At 43.8% G+C, this 16,536-nt stretch overlaps 1 protein-coding gene across 1 annotated transcript; it reads right to left on the bottom strand.

Moving 5' to 3' along the window:
* Window positions 1-4,920: 4,920 nt before the first annotated feature.
* tmem198ab (transmembrane protein 198ab) lies at window positions 4,921-15,246 on the bottom strand (the record flags this gene model as incomplete). The annotated part of the gene is made up of 5 exons (XM_080720484.1): window positions 4,921-5,082; window positions 5,735-5,919; window positions 10,894-11,197; window positions 12,554-12,834; window positions 15,072-15,246. The coding sequence occupies 5 exons, from the start codon at window positions 15,244-15,246 to the stop codon at window positions 4,921-4,923; spliced, it is 1,107 nt and encodes a 368-aa protein (XP_080576610.1).
* Between the last annotated feature and the right edge of the window lie 1,290 nt (window positions 15,247-16,536).

The raw sequence follows: 16,536 nt of genomic DNA, 5'->3' as shown, positions 1-16,536 counted from the left end.
GGCCAGTCTCTTATTTTGAAGGCCGGAAGTAGATTGCGCAAACAATTCCTACTTGACAACCTTTTTTTCTTTTACCCGGAAGTCTTGTCGTCAAAGGGGTAAACAGTAATGGCGGATCGATGCCTTTCAGCTTGTACTATTTTAGCGAGAATCCAATGCCATCCTTGGCATCAAAAGTGTTTTTTGGAGAAAATGGACATCAAAGATGAGATAGACCGTTGGCTTCCATGTTAAGGGATCACTATTGTGTGCACATGGATGCGCGATGATGATGAAACGGCGAGTCCACCCGTGCTAGCACTTTCCAACGGACGGTACGTAGCCCTTGCCAGATTTACTGTATATACAGCGAGTATACGCGGGATCGGCACTCTAAATACTCGAGTATTTTTCGCGAGTATACTCGGGATCGGCTACAAATGAGTTTATGGGTAATTACTAATTAGCAGCATCATTGCTAACACTTTTGGAAATACAGTAACATTACGCAAAAATGTGCCAATATGGCTGCCAGTAAAAAGGTCTATTCTGTGTGGAAGAGAAATAATCCAGACACATTAAGACTTGCATTGACCACATACAGTATAGGCCCAAACACATGCTTTAATGAGCAGAATAATAGTCAAGTCATACTTTGTTTTAAAAAAGAAAGCATGGAGTTACTGGCCCTACATGTATGAGATTCACTCATGGTGTACACACAGGATGGCTATAGAAATAAATAAATCAAAAATAAATACATCCCACCGCAAGATCACGTTGCTTTTAAATTAGATTAAACGTTCCAAATAAAACATACAACAGAAAAAACAAAGTTTTAAAGAAAACTGTAAAAAAAGAAAAGTAAACAGCAAGTGCGTGTTTTATGTACAAAAGATGGCTTACAAAAATGTACATGTGTAGGAGGTGTGTGTGTGTGTGGGGGGGGGGGGGGGGGGGGTAGGGATGGGACGATAATCGTTATTATAGTTCATTGTGATAAAAACACGATAATCGCATCGTGGAGATTTAAATTTGTCGTGAAATTATCCTCCGTCGTGCACTGGGATCAATTCACCTTTTATTTGCAGAGCTTGGTAAAACAGACCTGGAAATAACGTACTTGATAGTCTTTTTTTTTTCTCACTTTCTACCAAATCTCTTTGCCAATTAATAGCAGATCTACAAGCTCACAGCGTGTCGTGCTGCATGTGAGCTTGTAGATCAGCAATTTTTCGGCAAATGTTCCACCCCAGGTTAATGGATGTTGGGGATATTTTGATTATCGCGATGTATTGTAAATCACAATTTCTTTGGTCATAATAATCGTGACGTGACATTTTCCGTATCGTCCCATCCCTGGGTGTGGGGCTTATCCTCCGGGGGGCTGTGGTGGAGCCCAGGGGCGTCACAAGGGGGGGAAAAGTGGGACTGAGTTACTAGGGCCCAAGGTGGAGGGGCCTGGAATTATTTTATACTTTAGCTATTGAAAAAAAGCAGATATAGAAGCTCACAGTGCAGCACTCTGTGCCACGATGCGAGTTTGTAGATCTGCTATTTTTGAAAAGTTGTGAATGTGTGCAAATCTTTGAATATATGTAATTTTTAAGCGAACATTTGTAACTCAAATTTTGCTTCTAGGGGGTCCCTGGAACGTTGAGGTACATGGCCAAGTGTATCATTTTGGGGGTCCTTCACATGAAAAAGTTTGAGCACCATTGACATAGAAACATAGGTTTTTCAAAAAACCTTTGAAATATATGAAATATTCAAATGTTCACGATTCCTCAAAAATAGCAGATCTACAAACTCGCAGCGCGGCAGTGAGCTTGTATATCTGCTATTTTTCAATAGTTAAAGTACCCAGGGCCCAGAATTTTGGTGCGACACCCCTGGTGGAGCCACACGCAACTACTTGGAACAGAAGAGGCAGAAGGTTCAAAAGTCATGCAGGTTTTGGAGTATTCCATATGGATTTGCCCAGGAGTCATCAATATGTCCGTACACGGGAAAATGTGTCCGTGGTCAGACTTGCCGTCTGTATGGCTATAAATGTGTCCCTCCTCCCTCTACCTCCAAAATATCAACACGTTTCACATTGCACTAGAGACAAAAATGTTGAAAAAGAAAGAAACAAAAACAACAAAACAACCAATGCACATTATGGGAAGTCGTTTTCTTTTCATAGTACACTGTGGTGGCCACAAGTCCTCGTTTTTGTCATTTCTCCTATTATATTCTAGAATTGTAGAATAATTCATAATGAAATGAGAATTTTGTCTTATTTACACCAGCAACACAAGATCGTTTTTTTTCTTTCTTCAATGTTTAAACATCGGTTTCTCGCGCTTAAAAGCATTAAGACTTGTAGGGGAAACTAAGAGTTAAGTGCATTGCTCCAAGAGCACCTTTGAGATGGGTGAATTTGTGAGTTGGACACCCTGGAATTCCATTTCATTCCCATGTTTTAATGTATTTCATTGGTCATAATCTTTAAAGGCTATGAGAAACGTCCAACTTATTTTCCAGTAATTACAGGATGTGTGGTGGCCCCGAACATCTACGACGACAACAAACAAAATCTCACAGGAGGTGACGGTGTAACTATGGCTTTCGCTCTTGGCCTCGCAGCACATGAGTCTAATGCAGTGGTTCTCAAACTTTGTTTTTAATGTCAAAGACCCCCAGTTTAATAAGCATTAGGCCACGCACACCCATATGATACCATTTGCCAACTCTGGGACGCCAAATACTATCAAATCCTATCTCTGAGAGTGTACAAATTGAAGCACTAACTCCTCAAGGAAGTTTGAGAACAATTGCTCGAATGCTTTATATATACTTGGTTGTGTGCCGGTGTCACCCCAAAAATAGACAACATGGCAAGCTTGCTTTGTCGAAAAAGTGTCAGAAAACTACCATGGAGTAATTTTTTTTTGTAAATATAGCTATTTGTATGTATGAATGTGTTAATATTCTAAGCTCTAATTGATGAGCTGAATACATGGGACCGTAATGGAAGCAAGTCCCCAGGACTTATTTCTGTTATCCTTTAAAACCCAGGTGTTTTACTGTACCTGAGCTTTTTACATTTTTTTTTACCAATAAAGTATCTGATATTTGATGGGACACCAGCGTGTAACTAAGTATATTTCAGGCTTTAGCCCAGCATTTGGACAGACTATGAGCTAGCCAGTGTTGATTTTGACGGCCATTAGGCTTTTGAATAAAATTTCATTTTAGTCATATTTTAGTAATCTGAAATGTTTTATTTTTAGTCGACTAAATGCATATATTTCTTTTATTTTGACGGTGCCGTAATGGCAGATTTTACACTTGGTTGTATGCTGAAAATAACTGATCAACCAACCAAGGATAAAATGACTTGTCTTTTAGTTCTACTGGATCTCTTCTCCACTAGTCCCTACTTATCATTTTAGTACGGTTTTTATATATTTGGTATTTAATCTTAGTTTTAATCATCATAGCTTAGTTTTTACTTAGTTTTGTCAGAGAAAAAAGGCAATCGACGAACACTTTTCTTCATCGTTTTCGTCGACAAAATCAACACTGGCGATAGCTAGACCGCAAAACATTTCACCCTGCTCGTCACAGCCCTCTCCTCAAAACATCATAATCATCTGTATATATATATATATTTATTTCTTAACACAGTCAAATTCATAGGAGGTCCAAGAAGGGGCGGGCAAGGCACCCATACAAACGGAAACACCCCTCCCCTCCCCATCAAAGTGCAGTTTGTTTTGTGAAGAAGTGAATCGCCCAGCACCAAGAGTGATGAATGCGTTGAGCGGCCTCCCCCTGAATGTCTCTCCTACGGGGAAGGAACGCTACTTGTCCAGATGGCACAGAGAGCTAAGTAAGGACCCCAAAGTCCCTTTTAAGAACCCTTATTTCACCTTATAAGTAACATTAATCTCTGTTTGAGGGTCGTAGGTTGCCATTTTAGGGAACCTTATTTCCACTTTAAGACCCTTAAATGTTTTTTCTTTTTTTTTTTCAAAAGCACCTCGGTTCTCCGAATTCATTATTCTTTTTTCAGTCTCATCTTCCAAAGTGTCAAAGAAAACCAAAAAAAGAAGGACCGCAGCAGCCGCGCGCAGCACGGTGGAACGGCGCAAGATTATCTTCCCATTTTCAACACCTGATGAGCCCATCGACACCTGAGCCTGGCGCGCACCGCAACGCGATCCCTGGTCCAGTTTTGGCAGAACAGGTGATATAATGGGTGGGCAGGGGAGGGAGGGAGAGAGAGATGGAGAGAGAGAAAGAAAGAATCTTGCAGTGCGAGTGTAGAGCTACGTAAGTGCAGGCATGCATGTGTGTTTTGTGCGTGTATAGTGTCTAGGAGTTCGACCAGGCCCTCTGCAGTTTTCACACACCACAGTGGCGGCTCCATCTAGCAGACAGGAAAAGGGGAGTGGATGTTTGTCAAGGATCATGGCTACTCCCAACTGGGGAGTGCGACCAGGCCCCAGGCACGGGGTGTGGTTGGCTCCAGTGGTGATGTGGTTAAGAGCATTTAAAACCCATTCAATTAGGTTTGTGTAAATCCAGTGTAGGGAGACGCAGCTAATCCTGCGGTTAATCTTGTGGGCAATGACTAAAGCCGTTTCGGATGCGATTAAAAAACACGCCGCAGGGGTGTAAAAACCCCACAAACCCAGTTGTTTGGGGGTTGTGTTCCGATCCGTTTCGGAGGGGTAGTTAAACCCACGCAGGTTTGTGGGTCTATCCTAGCCGTGGGGACGCGTGGTTCGCTCCCAGTCGTGGGTCTGGTTACACCATTTAAACCCAGTAGATTTTGGGTCTGTCTCTAGGGAGCTTATGTAAACCCAGGTCAGAGCATGATTGCACGTGGGTGTCGTCTGCCCAGTAGTCAGGGCTGCACTCAGGCCTCTGGTGTGAGAATAAAGTGGTTCAGATCCGTAGTGAAGGCCCAGGGGTGGCCCCGGTGAGGGGCGCGGTGGAGCCGCAGTCATAGTCCACCTCCACCACGGCGTGGGGACCCCCCATCAGGCGGTTGGCGGGGTACGGACGAGCCTCCTCCATCTGCCGCTCGCGGAAGTTCTGGATGTAGCTCTGCGGGCGAGGGAGAGGAGGAGAGATTGATATTTAGACATGCAACGTATTATTATTATTTTATGCTTCAACTATTAAGAAATCACACCCGCGTGAACTGAGCGGTGGAGGCTGTGTGTGTGTGTGTGTGTGTGTGTGTGTGTGTGTGTGTGTGTGTGTGTGTGTGTGCGTGTGTGTGTGTGAGTGTTGAGTGTCAGTGTGCCTGGCCTGCGCAACAGCGCCCCTCCCTTAACGTGTGTGTGTGTGTGTGTGTGTGTGTGTGTGTGTGTGTGTGTGTGTGTGTGTGTGGTCAGCAAAGGTATTGTAGGCTAGATACACATACATGCATACACACAAAGCTCTGTATAGGAGTGGTGTGACCACCGCTCAAAAATAGCAGATATACAAGCTCACAGTGCCGCACTGCGAGCTTGTAAATCTGCTATTTTTGAAAAATGGTCATTGAATACATTAGACCCGATTCTATAAATGTCTTCTTAATCCTTCTAAGGTTTTTGAAAAAGGCATGTTTCTCACGGACACACGGACGGACAGACAGGGTGCAAAACATAGTCTCCCCATGACTTCAGCCGAGAATAGTTAACTGGGAATGAGCAAAGAAAGTAAAGAAATGTATTACTTTTCCCACCACAGAAAATGGAAAACAACTCACCGGCGAGAGCACGTCTCCGTCGTAGCGGCGGATGGGGTTGGGCTTGCGGCGGTAGGCGGGCTCCGGCGCCTTGGCCTGGTGGTGCGAGGTGGAGGCGCCCTTCTTCTTCTTCTTGCGTCCGCTCCGGTCCTCCTTCTGTCTGATGCGCATCACCTGCATCCTCCTCTGCTGCCGGCTGATGATCACTGACGGATCAGAGAAAAGACATCGATGTTCCACTACACTGTACAATACACCAGTGTTTCTCAAAACTCGAGTGAGCGTTCCCCTTTCTTTGACGATGGCTAACCAGATTGCCCATGTAGTAACTCTGAGGACCCCCTAGGGGTCCCGGACCCCCTGTTGAAGAACCCAGCACTAGAAGGTTAATTTATTCATAGTTGCATGCCGGCTGATCTACAAGCTCACAATGTGTCCTTTTACACTCTCAGAGTTAAAGGAGCTATAGTCAACCTTTTCTTGAAAACGGATGCTAAAATAAAAATAATGTTTCGAAAATATTTTATAAAAAAAGATAAGCTTCATATATGTGTCTCTACTTCTACAAGCTCACAACGCCTCACAGTGAGCTTGTAGATCGTCTATTTTCGTCAAAGAGGTTTCGTGTAGAGGGGAAAAAGAGCAGACTAAATATAGAGTGAAAGGTTAAGTTTATTAAGTATTGACTGTTCAAGTGGTTAAATATCTGAAAACACAAATTGACATGAACCCAAAATACACTGATGATTGTGCTGTCAAACAATGAAACTATGAAATGGAATCTATGAAAACGTCGTGGAGGTCCCTGCTTCATCTCTCTCTCAACTAAGGGGTCCTTGGCCTGAAAACGTTGAAGACCCCTGCTCTAGCGATTTGTTTTCCGTTAATAAACCCCCCACCCCCAAAAAAAGAACACACACATTCTGCAGAGGACCTGAATACTTAATTTAGCAAGACACTGTCGACACATTTTCCTCTAATTAGAACCGTAATTAGTCTATGCCACACACAAACGCTCGCTCGCGCATGACATGTGAGAACCAGCTCGCAGCTTGTGTGGGCTGACATGTCCTTGGTTTGCCCAGTGCCGTGCAGCAGTTTAGGAGTGTGATGAGTGTTGACAGAACCACGCAGGCAGGGGGAGGGCGGATATGAAAACACAACACAACAAAACAAACCCAGGGGGAACCAATTCAACCTGCTCTCCCTGTCTGTGTATGTGTGCGTTCGGTTCAGTTTGGCATACGTTATTGGCATTGACAGTTGAGGACAATGTTCTCTTCAATTGCTTTCCTTGTGTGTGTGTGTTTCATTTCTGTGATAAAAACAAAAACCCTGAAGAAGACTGATACAGTCGAAACGTTGGTTTAAATTAAAGATGTTGCATTGCGGCTAGAGAGCTGTGCGGCCTCTTTCTTTCTTAATCATTTCTGTGATAACACTGACACCTTTGACAGCTAATACACCAGATGTTGTTGCAGTTGATGAAGAGTCCAGGGAAGTGTCTGTATTTGAGATAGTATGCACCTTTGACCTTAGCCTAGAGCAGGGGTTCCCAAACGTTTTTTTTTGGCTCAGGGCACCCCTACAAATATATTTTTTTCATCCAAGGCACCCATATTTATATTAATAAATGTAGCCTTTTCACTCTTAGGAACTTATATTTAGGCCTATGGCATATTTTAGCGATTATGTTGGACGAAAACTTTGAGATAATAGCCATTTTGGTTAGAACTGACTGAAAATACATTTGTACTTCAAGTTTAAAATGATACTAAATATTAGTTTTTAATTGTCCATATAAATTCTAAATATTATCAAATCATCTCATGGCACCCACTTTGAAAATCCCTGGCCTAGAGGAAGCTTTCATTTAAATACCAACCACTTCTACATAACATCTCAGAGCTGGGCTAAAACTGTAGGTGCAGAATATTTGTTTTTATATTTGTTAGCCTAGACTAGACCTAGGACATGCCCACAGACTTCAACAACTTGGGATGCCCAAAAAGGAGGCAAAAGGGCTGGCAAACACTGTGCTGTCTCTGCTATAATTGGCAGCTGGAGACGCTGCTACTTATACCCATAGAGTGGCATGCTTATTGTATCATGAAGACGTACATGTATGCCATGATTTTGCTTTCCTTCAAAATAAGCTAAAATCATGAAACTATCTGGTGGAGTTATAAAAACTACCTGGCAGGAAAAGTGTTAATAGCCTATAGCAAGATATGTTATGCTACATCAAACATATCATTTTCCAAATGTCTGTCTGAGTGTCTGAGCCATTCCCGGTTCTCCTCAGTGGCTGAAGCAATTGATCTGAATTTGCACACAGGCATTGACTATTACCATTATGCACCGGACTGCGAAGCCCGTTTGTCACTTTCACAAATTTTATGCTGTTTATTAGCGTTTTTATGTTAACATCGCTTATTCCATTGTCACCATGGTTACAGCCCTCCAAGCTATGGGATGATCAACTTGATGGGTTTACTTCTGTGAAGTAATTGCTCCTGCTGGGCACGGGACGGGGACAAAGTTGTGAAGGCGATGAGAACTTACATTTAGAAGCCGTTTCCACACACTAATTTCACCTTCATTCTACAATCTCCACAATCTAAAATTGCAGGTCTACTCCTTATATTTTGGCTCCTAAATGTTCTCATGCAAGCACCAGTTAAAGGCTAAGCTACTTTCCAATCCCTCATATACTGTGCACACCCCATAACCTACACTCTGCACATCATTTCGGAGCACATATCTTCGAATGGGTAAGGACTAGTTTTTCCGATTTTCAGTTCAGACCACATCATCACCGTCGTATCAATATTTCCAGCTTTTTGCAAATTAATATTAACTTTTTTCGTCATACTAGAGTGACTCGGAAAATGGTTCAGAAATAGCCGATCTATTAAGCTCACAAAGAGGGTTAATTCTTCACAATCTACCACCTATACAAGCGGTTCAGTGTGTATTTGGAGCCCGGAATCGATGATCAGATTCACCTCCTCCCACAACTTCCAGCACTTTCCAGATAGAATGTCCTTTGTCTCTCTCTTTGTTTGTGTTTCCACACACACAGACACAAACACGCGTCACGCACCCTATCCACGTGCAAACGTTTGGGATCCAGGATGTGCCTACAGGCACGTACATGTATCCACTCAGACGCTGCAGACAGAACTTCTCTTTCTTGGTGATGGAAGTGATGTCATTTAAAACCCATTCAGAACGGGTACACCATTATTGTGTATCATTATTTTATGCTTTAACTATTGAAAAATAGCAGATATACAAGCTCACAGCGCGGCACCGAGTGCCGCGCTGCGAGCTTGTAGATCTGCTATTTTTTTTGAAAAATCGTGAAAATTTGAATTTTGACCCGAGGGATTCAAAAGAAGTGTCTTTTGAATCCCTCTAAGATTTATTTGAAAAACCTATGTTTCTATGTCAGCAACCTGGCTGGTCATCGTCAAAGAAAAGGTCCTTTTCACTTAACTGGAGCTCAGTTAGTCTGTTCTGGAGAGACTACTATGTCAGTGGTTCTCAAACCTTTTCATGTGAAGGACCCCCAAAATGATATATATTTGGCCGCGGACCCGCATCTCAAAAGATTTAGTTCCAGGGACCACCCAGAAGCAACATTTGAGTTACAAACGTTCGCTTTGAAAATACTGTACATATATTCAAAGATTGGCACACATTTTCACGACTTTTTCAAAAATAGCAGATCTACAAGCTCGCAGCGCGGCACTCGGTGCCGCGCTGTGAGCTTGTATATCTGCTATTTTTCACTGATTAAAGCATTCAATAATTCTAGGCCTAAATGGGTTAACAGCAATTCTTCATTCTGCTGATGACAGTCCTGTCTGATACATCTATCAATTCATCTCCTCCTCTCTGTTGCTTCCTCTCACTCATCTTTATATCCTCTACTCCTCCGCTGTCATCTCTCCGTCCAATCCATCACTCCATCAGGTCTGTTAAACCCCCCCAGCACTCACAGGGGTTGTGTCACGTTTTGCGATGTTCTCACTTTTACAGCGAGCGCACGCACACATCTAACCCAAACTGATACAAGCCTAACCTTAAATTAACAATTAACTTAACCTTATCTACAAGACACAACAGATACAAGAACCCTTATCGTCTATTACAAAACTGTTACTTTTCTGTAGTAGTTCACTCCCAAAATGATTTTTTTTCTATTGATTACTAATACCATGGAGACTTGAAGTTATGGATATTTTTTGTTTTTTGTCGCATTCCAAGACAATAATTTGATTACAATAAATGTACCCCCATTGATTTCCAGATGGTGACCCGAATGCATTTGGGTCCCCATTCGGAATCAATGAGGGTAAATTTACTATAATCAATTTTTTGTCTTAGGAATGCGACAAAAACAGTATTATTGAACTCAAGTCTCTATGGGGCGAGTAATCAATATAAAAAAAAGTCATTTTGGGGGTGAACTACTCCTTTAAGCTAATTCAAAAGTATCAAAAGCAGCAGATCTATGGTACATACTGTAGTACCAATGTATTGAGTACCCGGTACCAGTAAGCTTTGAGCTTATCAAGCTTGTTATTGAGCATAGCGGCCCATGACGTCATGTTTAAACAATCAAGACAAGAGGAGATCAAGCAATTATTACTGTACTATTCATAATATAATGCCCATTTAACACTTATTACACCCTAATGAATGATTGTTTTAATGATATTTAATGATCATATTTGTTACCTTTGTAAAATTTCATCTTCATTGATGGTGGTCAGCCACAAACTCACAGTCACAACAACTGGCCAATAAAAAAATATACCAGTTCTGTTCAGAATTCGTCTTTCCACAAAATATTAGAAACCGCTCAATAGTGGGCTTGATAAAAGCCCGGCTCAATAAGCAGGAACGATAAGGTGCTCTTATCACTAAAAAATTAATGAGCTCCATCCCTACTTTTAACCAGTTTTATTCTTCGAAAACGTGTCCTACAAAGTGACGGTGTCTCTCACACACACACACACACACACACACACACACACACACACACACACACACACACACACACACACACACACACACACACACACACACACACACACACACACACACACACACACACACACACACACACACACACACACACACACACACACACACCTCAACTCACTCACCCTTGGTGTGGGAGTAGCCCTCGGCCGTCACCTTCCACTGCACGGCCACGCCCAGCGCGGTGAGCGCGGGCCAGACGCCCAGCAGCGTCCAGGTGAGCCAGCACACGGGCTGGAGGCGGGCGGCCGCCTTCACGCGCTCGTACATGTACAGCACCAGGGCGAACAGCTCCAGGAAGTAGTCCAGCGCCACCGTGATCACCGCCGCGCCGAACGACGCCGTCGACAGCGTGACGAACAGCCGTGGCCACTGCAGCGTCAGCACGGCGAACAGCATGCCCAGGCCCAGCAGCACGCCCAGGGGCACCTTGGGTAAAGGGATATGGGTGTTAAGGCAATGCAAGCTTGTAGACCGGCTATTGAATGGTGGTGAATGGTTGTAAATCTCTGCATTTCTTCTTCTGCAGTTAAATGGGACTGGATGGGGAACGGATGTTTTGTTTCCGGGTTATTTTGTCTCCTAGCAACTATTAGCAACCGAGGCTCGATCGAACGGTAGACAATGGCTATCTTAATACGCTGATTAAAAGAAAAACGCTAAGACAGAGATCTTCTTCTTAGGCAAGCTTAGTTACCAAAATCATAAACTTGATGAAATTACTTTTTGTAAATGTTTGGAATGTTTTTTTGAAAATGGTTTTAAAATAATAATATTTAAAAAGAAAAACGTAGGAAACCACAAATTAAGGGACACATAAAAATGTGTACGCGACCCACAAATGGTTCCCGAACCCAGTGTTTGGTAACCAGTGTGTTACATCAGTGGTTCTCAAAATGGACTTTGTGGGTTCCTTTATGGGGGTCTAATGGACAGAGCAGTGATGGCTGAGTGGTTAGTGTCCATACCTAGGACTCCGGAGGCCCCAGAGGTCGCAGGTACGATTCCCCGCTCCAGCTATCACTGCTCCCCTTCCCCTCGCGCTCCTTGTGGGCAGCTGAAAAAAGCAGCTGGGTTGGGCTGCGATATCTGAATTTCCCTCGCGGGAGGAGTAGGTAACTATCAAATTGACCCATACAAGTCTGTAACTGACTCTGAGACTACAAAGTATTTCCATTTGTACACTGTCAGAGTTTAGGGGAAGACCTTGAAATGTAAAAGTTTGAGAAACACTGTGTTACATGATCACCATTCAAGCCATAAACCAGGGGTTTTCAGGCCAAGGACCCCTTAGTTGAGAGAGAGAGATGAAGCAGGGACCCCCACAACCTCTTAATAGATTCCATAATAGTTTCATTGTTTGACAGCACAATCATCAGTGTATCTTGGATTTATGTCAATTTGTGTTTTCAGATATTTAACCACTTGAACTTGACCTTAGTTTCACTCTGTACTTAGTCTGCTCTTTTTTCCACGTACACTAAACCCCTTTGCCTAAAATAGCCGATCTACAAGCTCACAACGCCTCGCGCTGCAAGGCGTTGTGAGCTTGTAGATCTGCTATGTGAGCTTGTAGATCTGCTATTTTTGCCTACAGTTCTCAGAATATGGACGCTAGGGTTAAAGTAGCGAACATAAAAAAGTGGAAAAAAACAAGTTTCTATCACACCAAGATTTGGAGGACCCGCTGTAGTTAACTCTGAGGATCCCCCTAGGGGTTCCCGGACCCCCTGTTGAAGACCCCTGCCACAAACAAACAGCGAACAAAACCAAAAAAAAACTCACCCACACGGAGCGCGGCGGGGTGCCCGACAGCTCCTCCATGCCCACCAGGCAGGCGAGCGCGCACAGCAGGCCCAGCAGCACCCCCACCATGAAGAGGCCCACGCTGCGCACCAGCATGGTGACCAGGCCGCACAGCGTGCCCACGCCCAGGCCCACGCCCGCCGCCGCCTCCGCCGACAGCTGGGCGTCCAGCACGCGCTCCTTGTAGCACAGCGTGAAGATCACCACCGAGCCGAACATCAGGCCCGTCAGGAACAGCACGGCCTTGAAGCAGCGGTAGCCTGGAAAGCCAGGGGAGACAAGAGAGGAGATGAGAGGAGATGAGAGAGGAGTTTAGCCGTTAATACCTGGAACGTGTTATTACTTTAACCATTATTTTATGGTTTAACTATCAGGGTTCCCATACATTTTTACCAATGAATTTCCTAAACTTTTCCAGAATATTCAACCCAATTTCCAGGCCTACAGTATATAACAATTATTCAGCACAATAAGGAGTCACTTACTCCTATGTGCAATGCCCAAAGACAGGCAGTGTAGCAATCACTTTTCCAGTACTGGAGAAATATTTTTCTGATTTCCAAATATTTCCAATAATCCCATGACCGCGGGAACCCTGAACTCTTGAAAAATAGCTGATCTACAAAGCTCGCAGCTTTTTGAAAAGTCTTGTGCAAGTCTTTGAATATGTTGACCCGATTCTATAAATGTCTTCTAAATCCTTCTTCTAAATCAGTGGTTCTCAAACTTTGTCATGTCAAGGACCCCCGAAATGACATGTATTTGGCTGCGGACCCCCATCTCAAAATATGTTCACTCACGTAAAAGTAGATTTAACCAATCATTGCATAAATGGAATACAGCTAATCTTAGCATTAAAGGAACTTGAATCAACAGACGTCATCACAAGTATTTGAGCTTTGCCAGACTGATCAAAGGTGGAGGCTGGGGTGGAGGAGGCAGCTAGCAGTGCGTATTCGAGGCTTCGATAACCAAGCATAGGTAGAGAAAGCGAGCCTCAGCAGCCATCCTTACTGAACGAGAGCTTTGATTGGAATATGACAGTGTGACGTAATGATCAGCAGATATGTGAATGAAGAATACGTAAACAGCAGACTGACAGCTGATTACCGCTGGGCGGGGCTAGAGTCATGTGTCCTGCATAAACTAACACTTAAGCTCCATTTTGGTTACAGCAGAGAATATATTTTGCATAGCCCTAGGCAGAAAAGAGCATAAGAAGAAAAAAGAGAAGGTGAGAGAGAGAGAGAGAGAGAAAAACAGCAGATCAAAGGAGGACAGAGGGCTTGACAGGTGAAAAGAGCGAGAGAACAACAGAACGGGGGAGAGAGAAAGACATTGATAGATGGAGTTATAAGGTGTTTAACAGGAAAGACAGACTGCAGGCGTAGAGGTGAGACAGAGACCACAGAACGTGGGAAGGATATATTCGTGGTGCAGGAGAGAACAGGGAAGGTGCGGAGCAGATGTAGAGACATGATTGATGAAAAGGAGACAGATCGAAAGAGAGAGAGAGGGAGAGAATGTTTTCAAAATGACATGAGAGATGAAGATACAGATGTTCAGTACATAGAGAGTTTAGTACAAGGGCCAGAAAATTAGGCTCGGTGTATCGACAGAAAGAGAGATTAATTATTATGTGAAATGTGCTCCCTAAAAGATTATCCAAGCATTAGATAATCTAAGGTGTAAAACAATGAGCCCTCCGAAAAGTATCCCTAAAGCATAAAAGTATGGGCCCCCTAAAGAAAACTCCCTAAAGTATTGAACTATTTGCACTCCTAAACTACTCTCTTAACTCTTTTGCCGCCGAACGAACACTTTCTTTTTTCACAAGGCGACGCCACCATACAGAGCGCTCGTTCTTTCCCTGGCAGAGCCTGTCTGAGCAGATGAGGAGTGGCGCGGGTGTCTGCAGAAGCAGCAGCTCCAGTAACGCTAGTCTCAAATATTGAACACACATAAACAATAATGGCGGCGGGATCACTTTTCTGGTCGTTTTCTATGCCTGGATCTAGTTTCTCCATTTCTACAGTATGCTCTATAACTGGTGCAACCGAGGGACAAACTTCAGACTCATTCATTGGAACGGCAGCGACAGTCCGACCGGTCGACATTTTTTATTATTATTTTTTTTCCACAACTAGATGAGCAATACGCCAGTCTTTTACAAAATATTGCGGTTGGAAATAATGGATGTACATTTTTCTATAAAATCACAAAGGTAAGCTACTTTGATGGCCGTGAGCAGACTATAAACAACCTAAGTGGCAGTAAAAGAGTTAAGAAAGAAAAGTAATCCTTGTAAAATAAAAATAAATATATGTATATGTGAAATGTACCCCCTAAATAAAGAAAAAAGTGCTCCCTAAAAGGTTAACTGAAAAAAGGGGGTTTTGCACCATTGACCATTGATTATCATTTGTAGGCCTCGGGTCTCAATGGCTTAAAAAAGCTTTCCTAAGACGAGACAAACAGACACACGCCACACACTCACCGAAGAAGCAGTAGATGACTCCAAACAGGCAGCACATGGAGCACACCACGGAGGGCACCACCTCGTAGCGCCGGCCAGAGTCCTCGCAGCCGTCCAGCCTCTCCCGCAGCAGCTCCTGGCCGGTGGGAGAAGAAGACGACATGGCCAGGGCCAACGTCTCCACGGTGGAGGTCATGGTGGGAGGAGGAGGTGGAAGACAGATAAGAGAGGAGGGGAGGAAGATAGGAGAATGAGAAGGTGAGGGAGGGAGGGGGAGGAAGGGGGGCTAGGGGGCGCTATGGGGCGACGTCCAACCACGAGGACATACCTGTGTCGGAGGGATGGAGCGGTAGAGGAGAGGGGACGAGAGAGAGGGAGAAGAAATGAGGGTGGAGAGAAAAAGAAGAGGTGTGAGAACATGAGGTTTCTGGCAAATTATTTACAGACATCCGATTCCCATGTTCCATGACTAGAGAAAGAAACACTGACAGACACACACACACACACACACACACACACACACACACACACACACACACACACACACACACACACACACACACACACACACACACACACACACACACACACACACACACACACACACACACACAAACAAGACACACAAACACACACAGACACACAGAGAGAAGACCAGTAAGACTCCCTAATCGGGAGATACGCGACCGTCAGGTCGCATACACAAACTTTAGAAGGCAATGGTAGCCAATCAGGAGGGAATATGGGAAATGTGACAGATCCATGTTGATGACATGACTTTAGAGATACTGTGTACCGCTTTGCGTGATTTTAGTGCAACATCTGTAGGAGCAGTGTCCAAAAATGTGTTTTGCAAGAATCGGCCTCATGGTGGCGCTAGAAGAGGGCCATCTGAGAAATGAGCCAAGAAGTGTGTGAGCAAAGTTTGGCATGGATATGGGCAATGGTAGCGGAGATATGAGTAGGGCAAAAGTGTGACGTGAAGTGTTTAGCGTGAGCGGTAATCAACAAAGTGACCATCAATAGGACGGGTTACTGCACAGGGTCAAAAAAGTATAAGAACATACAAGACACTGTATGCAGAAGAAATCACCTAGCATTTAAGACTGGTCATCTTGAAGGGATTTTGTTTCAACGTGCACAACGGCACTAAGTCACATGAAGTCGGCCTGCCGTCCAGTTTACGGTCAGGTCTACTAGTATCGATGATATGAAATGTTGATGACATTAGCAATGAATCAGTGCTCTACTCGTGGAGGATTACATCGCAGCGGAAACAATGTACAAAAAGGGTATTTTGTAGTGCTCCCTGTGGGGAAATTACATCTCTTGCCTTTGACTGGCAGGGGTGTCGCACCAAATTCTGGGCCCTGGGTAAAAGGATTCAATTATTTTGTGCTTTAACTATTGAAAAATAGCAGATATACAAGCTCACAGCGCGGCACCGAATGCAGCGCTGCAAGCTTGTAGATCTAAAATTTTTGAA

Source organism: Nannobrachium achirus, assembly GCF_963921795.1.
Source record: "Nannobrachium achirus genome assembly, chromosome: 24".
NCBI classification, from domain to species: domain Eukaryota; kingdom Metazoa; phylum Chordata; class Actinopteri; order Myctophiformes; family Myctophidae; genus Nannobrachium; species Nannobrachium achirus.
This window is presented reverse-complemented; position numbering and strand designations above follow the sequence as displayed.